The sequence below is a fragment of the Marmota flaviventris genome, chromosome 15 (genome assembly GCF_047511675.1).
Source record: "Marmota flaviventris isolate mMarFla1 chromosome 15, mMarFla1.hap1, whole genome shotgun sequence".
NCBI classification, from domain to species: domain Eukaryota; kingdom Metazoa; phylum Chordata; class Mammalia; order Rodentia; family Sciuridae; genus Marmota; species Marmota flaviventris.
Window position 1 is genome coordinate 62,367,374 of NC_092512.1, and position 16,692 is coordinate 62,384,065.

General features: G+C 39.3%; 1 protein-coding gene across 1 annotated transcript in view; it reads left to right on the forward strand.

The window, feature by feature from the left end:
* Positions 1 to 16,692, forward strand: part of Slco5a1 (solute carrier organic anion transporter family member 5A1) — a 141,605-nt gene that overhangs the window by 69,552 nt on the left and 55,361 nt on the right. The window contains exon 4 of the mRNA XM_027947116.2: positions 13,471 to 13,635. Within this exon, the coding sequence (XP_027802917.1) occupies positions 13,471 to 13,635 (165 nt within the window). The remainder of the gene's footprint in view (positions 1 to 13,470; positions 13,636 to 16,692) is intronic.

Below are 16,692 nucleotides of genomic sequence, written 5' to 3' on the forward strand. Positions count from 1 at the left end.
ATGGTTCCCTTTTTGGAAGTTCTCTTGCTGAGATGCTGGAAGAAAACACCCTGTACTTTCCACTTCCTGCTTCCACATTTTCGTGACAGATGATGGGAAAATCTGACTCAGTGTTTCCAGATTCTTACTATAAATTATGCAGGAGTAAGGCTGTGTATACACCACAAAGGGTGAAGTCGAATTCTCAGTGTGTCTGCATTACCTTTCCAAAAAGAGATTAACATTGATTCTATCAAAATCCTACCAATAAAAATAAACACTTAAAATATTTAAGCGGATCAGTGTTCCTGTGGTTTGAGGTCCAGTGTTTTAAAGCCTTCTAAATTTAACTGGGCATCTTTCTATATAGAAATCTTCTGGTGACAGTGAACCATAAGAAAAATTTTCCTTTTTTGTCTTTTTTTTTTAAAATCTTTTAAGCCAAATTGCTTAGGGTTATTAATTTGGCACAAAATATAACAGATCGTGCTTCTCTGCTAGAGTTTTGTCGGTGTTAGAGTGCAATATTTTTATAGCTTAACTAAATAAGATAGTTTGAGGCCGTGAACTGAAATTAAAGAAATCATTGAAAGTTACAGATTTTTGTCCATTACAGGATAACGTCAGCATCACTAAACTCAGAGTGTAGTCGTTCTTCTGGAGGGTTCCATTCTCCATGCCATGGGCATTATAAAATGAGGGAGCCATGTTTGTCTTCAGAGAGCTTGGAGTCCACAGAGGGAGACAGGACGATAATGGTGGAAATATTTTAAGGGTCATAAAAAGGATAGACACACGGTGTGGAGGACCAACTGAGGAATTGGGAAAGGTTACCTGGAGCAGGAGGGGCTTCAGATGACCCTTGTAGAGAGCGGGTTCCAGGCAGAGAGAACAAAAGGACAGAAGGGGACTGTGCCTGCGTATTTGAAAATGCTGAATAAGTTTATTGCACTTGGTGTGTTGAGTATGTGTAGCAGGGACTGGGGGATAGAGCTGGGAAGGGGAGGTGAGGCCATATTGTGGAGATTATCAGTTTAAGCTTTCCATTGAATTTTTGCTTGTTCTATTTTGGGATCTTGCTGTGCAACCCAGGCTGACCTCAAATTCCTGGACTCCCATCGATCTTCCTGCCTCAGCCTCCCAAGTAGTTGGGATGACAGTTGTGAACCACCATGTCCTGCTAGAATGGTTTCCTTTTTGGAAGGAAAGGTGTGGGCAGGCATTTGGAAGCACTCCAAGAGTTAGATGAGGTAGATGAGGGGGGAAAGGAGGAGAATGGAAGAAGGGGGCCCCTGAAGAAAGCTGGGACAGAGCCCAAGTGAGGTTTGACCAGAAGAGTAGGAAAGTCCTGCTGTACTGGTCTTCCTGTACCTTCCCTGCCTACTTCTGGGGATTTCCACACAGTGGCAAGGGGGATCTACTGCTCAGAGCTTCTGGGTCTCCTCTCTCATTTATAGAAAAGTCTCCTCCCTACAGGACCTACCTGACCTAACACTGATTATCTCTTCCGCCTCATCGCCTGTCAGTCAATTTGTTTATTCAGCTGCAACCATGATGAACTTATTGCTGGTCCTCAAATGTGTCAGGCATGTATGTATCTCGGGGCCTTTGCACCTGCCACTCCTATGCTGGCAATGTTTTCCCTATAGCCCTTTACTTTCTTTGATATATTATTCAAAGAGGACTTTTCAGTGAGGACTTCCTTAGCCACCCTATTAAAAGAAAAAAAAAAAACAAACCTTCAACCTCCCTTTCAATGGTTCTTACCTCCTCCCCTCTTTTATTTTTCTCCTTAGCACTCATCAATAACCAATGATGTACAGTTGTCACCTGGTGTCTCTAGGGCATTGGGTCCAGGACCCCCTCTAGGATACCAAAAACCAGTATTCAATAAATATTTAATGAATGAATTCTTGAATGAGAGGAGGGAAGAAAAAAGTCATTTTTTTAAAAAATATTTTTTTTAGTTGTAAATGGATCTTTATTTTATTATTTATTTATTTATTTATTTATTTATGGTGCTGAAGATTGAACCCAGGGCCTCACACATGCCAGGCAAGTGTTCTACCACTGAGCCACAACCTCAGCCCCAGAGGTTGTTTGTTTATTTTTCTTTTGTGGTACTGGGGATTAAATCCTACCATTAGTTACATCCTCAGCCCCTTTAATTTTTTTTTTTTATTTTGAGACAGAGTCTTGTTAAGTGGCTTAAGGTTTCTCTAAGTTACTGAGGCTGGCCTCAAATTTGTGGTCCTTTGGCCTCAGCCTCCCGAGTTGCTGGGATCACAGGCGTGTGCCATGCCACTGTGCTCTGTGAAAGAGGTCATTTCTGTAGGTTGTGACAACTGGCCAGGGAATGACAGAAGAGGGGAGGTACTGAAGATGGTCTTAGGGTTTCAGATAATGTGGGGCAGGAACTATTTGAGAGAGGCAGAAGGAATAAATTCTGAATTTGAGTTTCCCAAGAATATTAAGCACCCGTGCACATGTCCCTTTGCTGGGTGTTTTAGAACAAGTATATCATGGGCTGTATGAAGGCTGATTTTTGACTCAGCAAAGTGGGACCACCAAAAGCCACAAGCCTGCGCCCCACATTATCTTAGCCTTCTTGCATATTGTCTTTTCTGAACTGCATTTCAGTTTTAGGTTTGCAGCTTTCAATGAAAGCTGATGTTTGAATTCTCCATATCTACCAAAGGATCATTGCTCAGTGTCTTTCATATAAAATTTCATCTCTTAATAACAGTGGTTCAAACTTAGCCTACGTTAGCCCTACCAGAAAGGCTTCTTAAGACCCAGGTTGCTGGCCTCGGTCCACAGTCTGTGATTCAGGAGATCTGGGTTGGGACTGGGGCCTGAGAATTAGCATTTTAACAGGTTTCAGGTGATACTGATGCTATTGGTCCAGGGACTACACTGTGACAGCCATTGCTTTAGAGCAGAGAGTTAGGAAAAGCTTTGTTTTCCATGAAGAAATTAGAGAGTTTCTGTATTTGTGATTATGATGATTATAGAACTTTTTGCTTTGGTGGCCAGGAAACTCAGTCAAATTTGAAGCTCAGGAAGAGTCTTAGGGCCAGACTAATTCCTTTCTCCAGTTTTCATAGCCTGCTCTGTTTATGTTTTCTCTGTTTCTTATTCTTTATTTCATTTCTGTTTTACTTTTATTTCATTTATTTTATTTTTATTTTGTTTTCTTGTGATAAGCCAAACTTTTACATTTGGACATATAACTTATGAGGCACAAGGTAAATGATAACAGGCCTGCCCCCCTCCACTCCCCGGCAAAGATCTTTTTTCAGAATCAGTGCAAAATAGCGGTGGTGTTACTCGTCAAGTAGTATCCATTTAGAAAGATGCATGAAAATACTCACTAGTGCTGGATTTAAATAAGCAGGAAGTATTGTGGCCAGTAGCCACTAAGGATGCATTTCGGCCCTACTACTGCCCTTTCTGCCCGCCTGTCTGTAGGTAAGTGGCTCAGGGCTCCCTCAACTAAGCTGGGAGGTGACTGTGATGTACCAGTGCCATCTAGTTCCTTCTGCTCTTCTCCAGTTAAGCAGGGATACTGTTTACCAGAGCCTTCTGAAGTGCAGGAAGGACTTGGAATACTTTTGTGGAGGCTTGGGATCGGGGATATCCCATGGCATAATTAGTTTCATAAAAAACAAGCAGGAAGGGAGTGCAATGTGGGTCCTGTGTTGGCCAGGTTGAACACCCTGAGAGACTGGTTTTGCCAAAAGGCCGTGGCTAAAAAATAGTTTGATGCTCCTGAGTAACAGGCAGGAGTTTTTACCTGCTCTAAAACACAGGTGCTGGCCACGAGGATGTTCTTAAGGTTTTTGTGGTATGGGGTGATAGTCCCACCAGCCTTTTGATGTATCAGACGGCTTAAAAGATTAGCCCTAAGGGGAAATATTTTTACATACTTTAAATACTTTAGTTAAAATTAAATACTTTAAAAGAAGGGAATCAAGGACTTTTATGGAGAGGTGTTAAAGGAAGTGGTTCTGTAGTCATACCCAGGTGATTTTAATTTTTAGAGATACCTGAGTGGTGACTGAAGAGGTCAACACTACTGAAAGGTCAAGAGAAGGGCCAGGCCATGGCGTGCAAGGGCCCCAGGGAGAGCGCCAGGTTTGGTCAGGAGGAGGAAGTAGGGGTGAGGCCAGATCCTTTATGGGGTTTTCTTGGGAAGCTGTTTGGGGTTGGCTGCTTCGAGTTATGTCCGTAAGGGTCGGGGTATAGTGGGGTACAGTGGGGTATATATGGGATCTGATAGCTGGCCCTGCATGATGGCTTGGTGGGTGAGAGTTGGACAAGGTGGTGGTGGGTGCCACTGACTTGGGATTGGTAGGTTTGCTTATGTAAGATGCTGTCTTGTCGACGAAGCCCTTTGCTGCTTCTGAGAATTGTCTGTCCCTGGAAAGGGCCTTCTCTAAGGCCAGCAGGACTTTAAGACACAATGAATGTAGAACCTTAGGTTGTGTGGCCAGAGGATCCCTTCGCTGGCCTCATTCAACTGTAACCATCACCAGAAGCTGCTTCTGCCATGTTCCTACCACCTTCCCTACCCCCTGCTTCGGGAGGGCTTTCTGCACCTTAGAGAGGCACCCTGGGTACTGTGTTTTCTCTGACATGTGGTAGCTAGAGAGGAAAAAGGAAAAGAAAGGTGTGTTGGAGTCTCTTGAAAATCAAAGGGAGATCAGTAGAATAGAGGGAAGGGAGTGGGGGAGGGAGGGGGAGAGGGACAGGGGAAGTACTGTGCAGAGACATTGGCCACATTGCCTTTTTATATTGTGTGAATGTAGAAATACAGAACAACAAACCCCACCATTAGGACATCTATAGTGCACCAATAAAAAAGTGGGAAAAAATTTTAATCACTTTAAAAAAAAGCACCCTGTATTTTGGTGGTATTGCATTATTTCATAACATATCAATAAAAATACCAACTGTTTACATAGCACCAATTTTCCACACTGGTTGTTTCCATCTTTTACTTTTGGTCTCTTTGTGTCCAATGTGAATTTTATACCTTGTTTTACTTTAATTCATTTAAGCTGCCTTTTATCTGTTTGTTCAATTGCTCTTTTATGTGAGAAATTGGCATTATCTAAGTTTTTATTTTTTATTTTTGTACCAGGGATTGAATCCAGGGGTGCTTAACCACTAAGCCAAATACCAAGCCTGTTATTTATTTATATTTTTCCTTATATTTTGAGGCAGGTTCTCACTAAGTTGCTTAGGGCCTCACTAAAGTGCTGAGGCTGACTTTCAACTTGTAATCCTCCTGCCTCAGCCACCTGAGCCACTGGCCACTGGTATTATAGTATCTAAGATTTTTAGGAAAGGACTAGACTGATCCCCAAATATCATTTTAAGTGTTGAGTAGATGGCTGACAGTATCTATCTTAGGAAAGTTTCTCTTTTTCTTTTTTTTGTCCTCTCTCTGTGAAATATCTTTGTTGAGTAAATATCACAGGACTAAGAACTTAAGATAACATATATGAAAAGTTACAGTCCTAGCTCTGGAAGGGAGACAAAAGGAAAAATAGATACAAACAATATAATATGTTAACTCTTAATACTGAGGTATGTACATTCTAAGGAAGGTGAGAGGAAGGAAAGGAAGGAATTCATAGGTTGGCTGCTTGAGTCAGGGAAGATTTCTCCTGGTGAATGACACATTTCCACATTTTTTAAAAATTGAAGTTTTTCCTTTTTTTTAAGATCATAAAAGTTAAATATGTTCATGGTAGAAAATTTAGAAAGTACTAAATATGTAAAGACTAAAACAAAAGCAAATTCCAATCCTATTCCTGAAAATGAAACAGTTAAATTTTTATTGTAGGAAAGCATTTACATTTTGAAACTAGTGAGAGGTGGTGGTTCCACATGGGACTCTACTGAACACCACTGGATTATTCACTTTGAAACAGTTTGTTGTGCCAGGCATGTGGCGCATGCCTGTAATCATAGCAGTGTGACAGGAGGATCTCAAGTTCAAGGCCAGCCTCAGCAACGGAGTGAGACCCTGTCTCAAAATAAAAAATAAAAAGATCTAGGGGTCGAGGAGGGCTGGGGATGTAGCAGAGTGGTAAAGCACCCCTGGATTCAATTCTTAGTTACCCTCCCCACCAAAACCCCCCAAAACAGACACAATAGTTCATTTTATGTTATTCCTTCTTACCTCAGTTAGTTGTCTTAGAAAGGTCTGTATTTTATGTGAATAAACTTCATGGGCTGCTAAACTTGAAAAAAATTTTTTCTCTACAAGAGATAGTACATCTAAAGACATCTGGGTCAGAAAATTACAAAAAATATAAAGAGGGCTCAGTATGTGTGTTTGGTATTTAATGTTTATATAATTTATACCTGGGAAGGAATATAAGTTCCTAGGTAACACAATTTAGTCAACTCCTTCATAGTAATAATTCATGTTTTTGGCATAACAATAAAACAAGCAGCTTCTCATTCTACCCCATTTAGATTAGGAAAAAATGTAAAAAGAACAAAATTGATAGCTTATGCTAGAAGAACATAACAGAGAAAGTTGATGAGAAAAGAGACTATCAGCAGGTAAAAACAAACACACAAACAACAGACATGGAGAAAGAATTTTATAGCAACCAGGAAAAAAAAAATCAGAAAATAAATGAAAAGCTAAAAAATATGCTAAAATTAATTAGTATAGGGAAATTAGTTTTCACAATTACAATTTTGAATCCCGAAGCAGATGTCAAATTGGGCTGTGGATTGTCTAGTAATATCTGTTAATGCATCAGCTACTTTAAGATGTTTTTGCTTTCAAGAGGCAGTTGTTCAGTTCTGTAAAGATTTAAGCATATGAAATGCCTCTTTCCGAGACATCCTGAATAGATGAAATATTGTATAAATGAATATTATATTCCTCCTCCTATTAACATTTTAATTTTTCTTTGTCTGAAATCTTTAATGGTAAGAATTCTTTAGCTTTAAAGAGTCATGCATTGAAAAGAATCATGCATCGTGTCCTTCAGACATTTCAGTAGGTCCACCACTGTAGACCACCCTTCATCTTGTGACTCTTGTTTTGTTAATACTGCATCTTGTCCCCAGGAGCAAATAGCTCATCTGTGGAATCAACTTCATTTTCTCACAAGTATACAGATAGATTGTCTTAGTACAAATTATTGTTGTGATGTACTAAAGAATATTAATGAATGAATGCATTCCAAGTGTGTGTGTGTGTGTGTGTGTTGTGCTGGGAATTAAACCAAGGGCCTTGTGCATAACAGGCAAACACTCTCCTTTGAGCTATGCCTCTAACCCCTTTGAAGTCTATTTTCTGAGTGCCCACCATAGGCCAGGAGCTAAATAAGTACAGATATACCAAGGTTCTGCCTTCAAAGCATTTATTGTCTCTTAAAGGGAACAGGCAGGTAAACACACACACACAGTGATACTGGACTTGATGACTGGACCAAGTGTCCTGGAAGTGGAAGCGAGGGAGAAGGGGTATGTCTGGAGGGGCTGTGGACAGCTCCCTAAAAGAGGGGATGCTAATCTGGAACCATATGGATGAATTTGACATTTGTCAAGGATACTGGTGGGGGATACTGAAAACAGCACAGAGACGAGGATTTCTGGCATGGATGGAGCCTATGGTCAGATAATCACAGGATGTCAGACTGGAAGGCCATCTGGGAGCCCCATTCCTCGGGACCTGCAGCATGTGGTGGGGTTGATAGTAGCTGGTCCTTTGTCTCTTACGTGTGGTCAGTCCCCTTTGGGGAAAGTCTTTTTCAAATATATATTTTGTTGTGGTTGTTGCTAGGTTTTTTTTTTTGTTGTTTGTTTTGTCTCTCATTCAAGACATTCATGCTGTCCCAGTCCTTCCTCTGCATGTCTCAAGTGCAGACACTCTAAGGGAAGCAAGTGAAGGGCTTGGCCTGTCTGCTCATGTGGGGTGCCCAGCCCTCTCCTGGCCTTCCCTACCTGCTGGCTGCCTGCACCTTTGAGTCCAGCCCCCTCCCCTGGTCCAGTCAGCTCACTGTGGGGTATCAGGGCACATCATTAAAACCTTGCAACTTCTATATAAGGAACCACAGGTGAGAGGCATTCACGTGATGGGTTCTTATAGATCCCTCTCCGCCATGGGATACATTTCTCACTAAATAACCTCTCAGTAGGTTTATCCCTCTGCCCCCTTGAAAATGACCTCAAATCTCAGGTTTGCTGGAATGGATGCTCATTTAAAATGTTATTCTTCCAAAGACCTTGGACTAATAGATACTTTAAATTGTAGATTTATTTTTTATGAATGAGCATAAATACTTCCACATATGCTGGAGCATGTTGGCCTAGGGGTCAAAAAATAACAGACCCAAATATCTGCTGCTTCCTATCACAGTGTGATTTCCATCGCTTTGGAGAAGAATAAATTGTGGTCGCTGCCCTCATGTGACAGATTCAGTCTCTTGTCAATACCGTCCCTTATCAAGAATCGATGTCACACCATGCAAACCAAATTTTCTGAAACTCTAATAAAGGTTTGCAAAGTTGCTAGGAGGGATCACATCAAATGTGTCTCCACACAGCCCTGCTGGGATTGAAGTGCAATGTTAACACTTGGTCCAGGTGCACAGGATGATGGGGTCACAGGCACTGCTGCTGATGTCTATCCTGAAGGAGCAAAGGATCTGACAATGAAATTAACACTTCTTTTAAAAGCAATTTCTAAGTATAATCCTCTTTATATTATATTCTCTTGAATTTGGTGCTTTGAATGGAATTTTATTCCTGCGTACAACTGTTTAAAGGCATTTCTTGGTCTGTCAGTCTGCTCTTATCATTGAATTTATAAGATTTCTTAGCATTAAATGATCAAAAATGATAATCACCATCATTATCTCATCACCTCTCCTTCACCATGCTTTTTATTACATCTTTGATTTTATAAGGACACAATTATAAATGACACTGAGAAACCGATCTAAAATATATCCTGCAGCATAAAAATTTAGGTATTTGGTTGTAAAATTGTAGATTTAGCAAATAATTTGCTAACTTAATTTTTTTAAACTTGATGTTTTTGAAATAACTTTGAATTTACATAAAGGCTGAAGAATAATAGCCCATAGAGCTCCAGTTATCCTGCACCCTATAATGATTTCTTAACCATTAACACTTCTGGGAAGTCACAGACACAATGTTTTCCTGATCCCAATACTGTCCTGTGTTTCCTAAGTATAAGGATACTTTCCTATATCACTGGGCAGGCGTCAAAAAATGGGAAATTAACATCGAAACAATGCTGACATCTAAACTATAGGCCCCACTCAAATTTTGATGATTGCTCCCAATAACGTTCTTTATGTCCAAGATCCAATCCAGGGCCATGTGTATTAGTTTTTGTGTCCTTTCTTTCTTTCTCTCTCTCTCTCTCTCTCTTTCTTATTGCAGTACTGGGGATTAAACCTAGGGCCTCATGCATTGAGCTATATCCCCAGCCCTTTAAATTTTTTTTTTAAAAATTTGAGACAGGGTCTTGGTGAGTTCAAGCCTGGCCTTGAACTTGTGAATCTCTTGCCTCAGCTTCTGAGTAGTTGGGATTACAGGTGTGTGCTAGTGCACCTGGCTTCTAGTTTTTGTGTCTTTAATTCTCCTTTGATCTATATCAGTTTCTCATTTTTCCTTGTCTTGCATAACCTTGATCTTTTTAAAATGTAAGAACCATTAACTTCATAGAATGAAGTTTAGGTTTGATGTCCTTTCTTGATTTTTGTAGTTTTATAGGCCTACCACCCAAATGATGCCATGCTTAGTGCATCGTAACAGAGACAGAAGGTGTTAATTCACCCCATAATCAGGTTAACTTTGATCACCGGATAGAATTGCATTTGCTTGTTTTCTCCCTGCTTAAGTTAATAAGTACAAGATAATTATTAGTCAAAAAATAATCTATAAATACTTTGTTAGGAACTATTTTGAAGCTTTGTAAAGTGAGTTGATTATTTGCAACAGTTTTGTTCTACCAAGTTACCATGAACCCTGAATTAATGAATACTGAAGCATCATTCCCAGGGAGACACAGAGTTGGGTTCCTGTCACTACATAATTACCAGCCCATAAAACCTTATTTTACCTAAGTTTCTGTCTAAAGACCCCTTATTGAACATATATTGTCAGTTCATTAGCATTGAGCTCACCACACCACAGCACTGTAACTCCTGCCTAACGGAAGTCTCTCTAACAAGTGCAGTTTTTCCATAAGCTCCTCGCAGACTCTGTGCTTAGGAATGTGAGACAGCATGGCGGCATTACCCTTGGTAACATTTAAAAAGCAAGTCACCAACAGAAAGCAAGAGAAAGATAGGACGCTATATTGTGAAAAGGATCCTCACTTACTAGATGAAAGCTGAAACAATAAGGTGGGAGAGTCGCTATGTTTCAGCCCAGCCCAACGGATGGGTTGGATAACTCAAGTTTTTGCTACCCTGAGCATGACTGTAAAAGTGCTTTTAAGTATTAATTTTGGGGCTACAATGAAATTTTAATAGTGGGTGAATTTGCAAATATGAAATCTACAGATAATGAGGATTGACTGCATCTTGTTCCTATTAGATTTTCACCGACTGCTTTTAACATCTACTGAGTTCAGATTCTCCCAGGTTGCCACTGGGGATTAAACCCAGGGGTGCTTAATCACTGAGCCACCTCCCCAGCCCTTGTTATTTTTTTTTTTTTATTTTGAGACAAGGTCTTGCTAAATCACTTAGGGCCTTGCTCAGTAACTGAAACTGGGCTTTGAACTTGTGATCCTTCCGCATCAGCCTCCTGAGTCCCTGGGATTACAGGTGTGAATCACTGCGCCTGGCTTCTTTACTTCTTGTTCAAGATTTCCTAAGCTCAGCTTGCTTGTTCTTTGCTTCAATTCTGAAGTTAGATATTTCTCTGGTTCCTGTTAGTGGAAAATGATTGTTAGAAACCAAGAAATTAGTACAAGATGAGCTCATTGCTATCAGAGTGTGATTATTTCTAAGACCTGTTAGCAGACAGAGTTGGGACGTGCACACATATCTATCATCTATCACCTGTCAATCAACTTATTCTATGTATCTATCTAGCCTATCTATATAATCGATCCTGTCATCTATCGCTGCTAGTCTATCTTATCTATCTAATCATTTATTTATTTGTCTAATTGCTTCATAACAATATCTCCAGCTCCAAACTGATATTGAACTGTCTACTTTTCTGTATTTGTAACTCCTTCTAGCAGTTGGAAAGCAGACTCCCATTACTCTGTAATTATTTGCTCTGTCTCTCTGTACGTAAGAAAACACTCAGTGCCACTACTTGAAGGTACAACCCTGGACCTGCGCCCTCCATTCCTGCAGGGCATGCAGGCTGAAAGCTCAGCCTCAATAAAGGGGATGAGGAAGGTGGAAGAAAGAAGGAATCTGTGCTGGGGCGGTAGCTGAGTAGAGCACCAGCATGCACCAGGCCCTGGCTTCAATCCCCAGCACTGTTAACGTAGAGTTTTTGAAAGTCTGAACTTTTCTAAATTCTACTTAAATAAAAAGCAGACCTTGTTTTTTAATGAAAGAGAACCAAAACCTATTTCTATTGAGTTATGTTTGAAACTACATTTTTATTGTATCAGGTGAGTCTAAATGGAAAACCGGTTTAGTATAACTGGTATATTTTAAAATATGTATGGGATACATATTTTTTGTATTAAAATTTTTTATTTTATATTTCTCCCAGATGTTTTTGATTCAACATATTGGCTTTAAATATATCAACTAAACTTAATGTTAATCTTTATATGTAGACAGGTAATTTTTCTATTTTTTTCTAATTTCTAAACTTTCTAATTTTAAAATTTTGGATATGACATTTTAATCTTGTGTTTGCAAGAAAGTATTGGCTAGTAATATGAAAGGCTTTATTCTCTGGTGTGTTTGTCCATGTTAAAAAATAAAGTATACAGCTTCATTGTTCTTTCAAAATGCTAAACTTTTAAAAATTGAATTAAGATGTAGAATGTTAAATTTTTAAACAATTATAGCAAATAGTCTTGGCTTGTTAATTTTAGATTCTGAGGAATAAGAGGCTATGAATTACAGTTTCAATGAAAGTTGTTCATTTTTAATGAAATCACTGTATTGTGTTGGAGCATAAGGGGATAACTATTCTTTGAGATGACTTTGTCAAAAATAGTGCAACTTATTTTTCCATGAAGAAATGTAAAAATTACCTAAATGTGCATTAATTCACATTACAAACATACAAATAATACAAAATATATACACAGAATTTTATTTCATTCTTATCTTTTCCAATTCAATCCTGTTCATACAACTTAAGCCCTTAAGATATATATTGATAAGTATATAACTATTTTTAATTTTTTAAAAAATTTGTTCTAATTGGTTGTATGTGACAGGAGAATGCATTTTGACACATTGGAGAAGTATATATTTGACCACATATAAGTACATTAGTTTGATTTGTTTGATTTTTGTGACACTATATATGTATGTACATTTTCTGCAGCTTGCTTTAATCATTAATAACAACATTTCTTAGAGTTCTTTTGTGCTAGTACATGCAGCTCTGTGTCCTTTTAAACTACTCTGTAGTATTCCATTATGTAACTAATTTATTTAAACGTTTCCCATTGATGCACCTTTGGCCCCCTTATTTTTTTTCTATTATAAACAATGCTGCAATGAAAATACTTGCTTATATAGCTGTAGCAAGTTCTGTGAAATAAATGTCTAGACTTAAGGATGAGGCTTTTTTCTCCTTCGTGAGGGGTGGTCCAGTAGATGCCAAGCCACCATCTCTGGGCTCTCCTTCCCCTTGGGGAGATCATGGTTCTTTGTTTTCCAGTGCAAAGTACCTGAAAATGTCTGATCTGATGGCCTTATCCTTTTGAGCTTCTTTAGCTATGATTATTTCCTAAGTGAGGCTGGAGAACCAGGTGCCTGACATCACCTTCCTGTTCCTCAGCTGTGGGCATCTTCAATGTGAGGTCAACAATATGGCGACTTAGAAATGCATGTTGTAAGGGGCATGATGTTGGGGGAACTGGCAACCCTAATTTAGGACTGATCTGCAGGTAATTCCCACATTAAATGGACTCAGAGGTCTTCATGGAAAATAACTGTCTTCAATCAATAAAGAATACAAATAATTTAAACAGATTTTGAAATAGGAGTCACAGGTTGGGTGTTGCTTGTAAGGATATTTGTGTATGAATATGGTTGTAGGTGTGTTATTTCCTTATTCTGGTTGATAATTAAAACATCAAACCAAAACCAGCTCTATTGAACCAAGGGGTTGTTTTCTAATCGTCATCAGATCTTTCTGTTTTTATTCTCTTGTGGCAAATATTGCTGAACGGCTACTTGCAGTTCATTTCAAAAACAATTCAGTTTTATTTTGTTTTCCATCCATTGTTTATAATATTCATTTGTCATTTTTGTCATTTTATAGACCTACCAAGAGCAGCTGTCAGGATCTTAAGCAACATGACATTCCTTTTTGTGAGTTTGTCATACACAGCTGAGAGTGCCATTGTAACTGCTTTCATTACCTTCATTCCCAAGTTCATCGAGTCACAGTTTGGTATCCCAGCTTCCAATGCCAGCATCTACACTGGTAAGGCACTGCCGCGAGGGCAACTTGAAAACATGGTCATTTTGACCACTAGACTGAAATGGGATGAGTGAAGAGAAAAGTTCAATCTAACAAGTTCATTATCAGCTTCCTGTCCTCCAAGATTTTAGCCAGAGGAAATCCTTTGGAATGTGTTTTCTGTGATTCCTATTGTATTACCGTGTGACATATTTACCAGCTGTATTCTGGAGAAGGGAGAATGTAACGTATTTATGTTTTTACGGTCCTCAATTTTAAAAAATGAAACAGGCAACAGCACCTAAATTTCAATTTGAATAGATCTTTTTATGGGTTGGCCTGGGTCTTAAAAACTATTTTGAAAAAATTGGTAAGTGTTAAGTTAAAAAAATTGGTAATCTGAAATACAGATTAGTTCCATGCGATTGGGATTTTCCCTTCACAAATGTGGACAGACTTTAATTGAATTACTGGAGATACTTGAAGTTAAACAGTAAATTTATAAATTTTATGTTATATGATTTATATTTGGGTGGATTGAGTTTTTAGGAATCTCTGATACAGGTACTCATGATACTGAGTATTCAAATCTTCTTTCCTAGTATATATTAGAACTACAAATATGGGAACATTAATTCTCAGGTATTGGGGAATTTTCATTGTACTATGTTATATAATATTCTAGATATTTCCTTAGTCATATTAAAGATAGTCCATGACTGTATCTTCCTAAAGGCTCAATATATTAATAAATTATATTTAAACAGTATGAAATAATGATAACTTTCCAGATAACTTGGGCTCCCAAGCATAGTAAGCTTAAATTATTTGAAAATGAACAGGCACAATTTTATCATTGTAGAAAGAGAAGTTGATTTGGAATATTTGGGTAATTGCTTTGCTCTCTGCTTCATTTTTCCCACATAAAGACATAAAATTGGGTTGTAGGTCTCTGATAGAAAATCATTTTAAATAGAATATACTGCTATGGACCATTGCAAGTGTGAAGCATATTTACTGTTGTAAATATGAAGCAATATCACAAAGTATGTATCTCGTTCTCATTTTCTCTATCTTGTTTCAAAAATATAGTTCTCCTATAATAATAAAGTAAAATTTCCAGATGATTTTACAGTTTTGTTGTCAGAAAGTTGAAACCCCCTGTTTCTAGTTTAACTCTTCAGCTGAACAACAACATTTTGCCAGAATTCTTGGTCAGATTCTGCACTCAAAGCCTTATAACTTAGACTCTAAGCCACTAGCTGTTAAGTGTAGTTTCAAGCATTTCCCAAATTAAATTTCAATGTTAAAAGATGTTACTGGAAAGAAGTTTTGGAGTAAAATAAATTTGGGATATGCTGGGATAAATGACATATTCCAGAGTTCTTTGCTGCAAGTCTTTTTGTCCCCCTTATTATGCCTGTTGGCATTGTGAAGCTCTCAGAGGAAGATTCAGACTAGACTCTTTCCAGATTTATTTGACCCTGAGACTTTATTCATAGGCATCTTTCTTATGATCAGTCTTTCTCAGGACGCACATGGGGAAGCCATCCTTCATGCCCTGTTCCAACCACACTAAGGAGCAGAGCTGTCTAGATCATCCCACTTCCCTCCTAAGGTGCTATTTTGACCTCCAGGGCTACTGGGGCATGGGTCCTATGCTGAGCCAGACAGGAATTGAAGCCTCTTGGGTGTACGTTGTCCAAAGCCATGTTTTAATTACTGGCAGAGACAAAGGCTAGAAAGATAGTTCATTGTAGAAGAATGGAATAGTGTTCAGCTGGACCTGGGGTGTTTGGCCATAGAGTTCCCAGTGGTGGTATGTTCAAGGCAGCAATCAACAAATGTGGTCCACCTGGTCAGGAGCGAGCAGGATTGAATGAGGCTAACTAGTCATACCCTGATACAACTTCAGGATGACAGGAGCAATATCACAAAGTGACAATTCCATTCTCGTTTTGTAGTCAGCAGTTTTTTTCATCCCTCTGTTCCTCCCTCTCTTCTTTCCTTCCTTCATTCTTGCCAATGCAATTTGTGAAACTGTTGAGAGCCACAGCCGAAGGGGCCCCAGCAAACTTCCAGCTGCCAGCAAACTTCCAGCTGCCAGCTGATGATTGGCTCACAGCGGCCCCAGCAAACTTCTAGCTGCCAACTGATTGGCTCCTCTGCGGTGATGCTCATTGGGCTGTTTCCCCACTCTTTCAGACCATGGAGCTGCTCACTGGGGGACTTTTTTTGGCTCCGCCCATGCGACCCAGCCAATCAGCCTCAAGAGCAGGAGGAGTGGGGGAGGTGGAGAGGCTTGTGGGAAGCCGGTGGTGGCAGTTGGGCTCTGAAGGTTTTTCCTGAGGAGCTGTGTGGTGTGGTGTGTGTGTTCTAAAAATAAAGTTCATTTCTTTTGACAAGTGGCTCCTGAATTGTGCCCAGCCAGACTGTGGCATTTGGTGGCCCGTACGGGGATTAGTTGCCACTCCTAGGCCTCAAAGCGTTTGAGTAGCTTGTTGTAATGGCCAATGTTTTGGCCATTCTTGATGAGAGATGATGCTAAGGTCTGCACCTGTATCCATTAGCCCATTAAATTCATGTCCTTGAATATTTAGTTTTAGCATGGGGCGAGAATCTAAATTTAAAGAAAGCATAGCCCAATCTACACCTGTGGAGCCTAATCCCTTGGAACCTCTTTCTACAGTATGACTGGAAAATTTATCATGTAGGCTGGGTATTATTAATAACTGTGCTATTCTATCTCCTGGTGAAATTACTGATATACCCTTTGGAGAACTGGCTATAATTTTTATTTCATCTTCATAATCGGGATCAATTACCCCAGGACTTATCATAAGTCCTTTTAGAGTAGAAGAACTGCGTCCCAATAATAAGCCTACTGTTCCTTTGGGAAGAGGTCCTTTTACCCCTGTGGGAAATACGTGGATAGTTTACTGTGCTTTCTTTAAGTCTTCTCCATCCCAGCTCACACGCTCTCTCCTTCCTTTCCAGACAGACAACAAATAATAACAGTCAAGAGATATCAGATTGATCAAGAGTAGCGGGTGGCCTGTTATAGTAAGATCCAATGGGGGT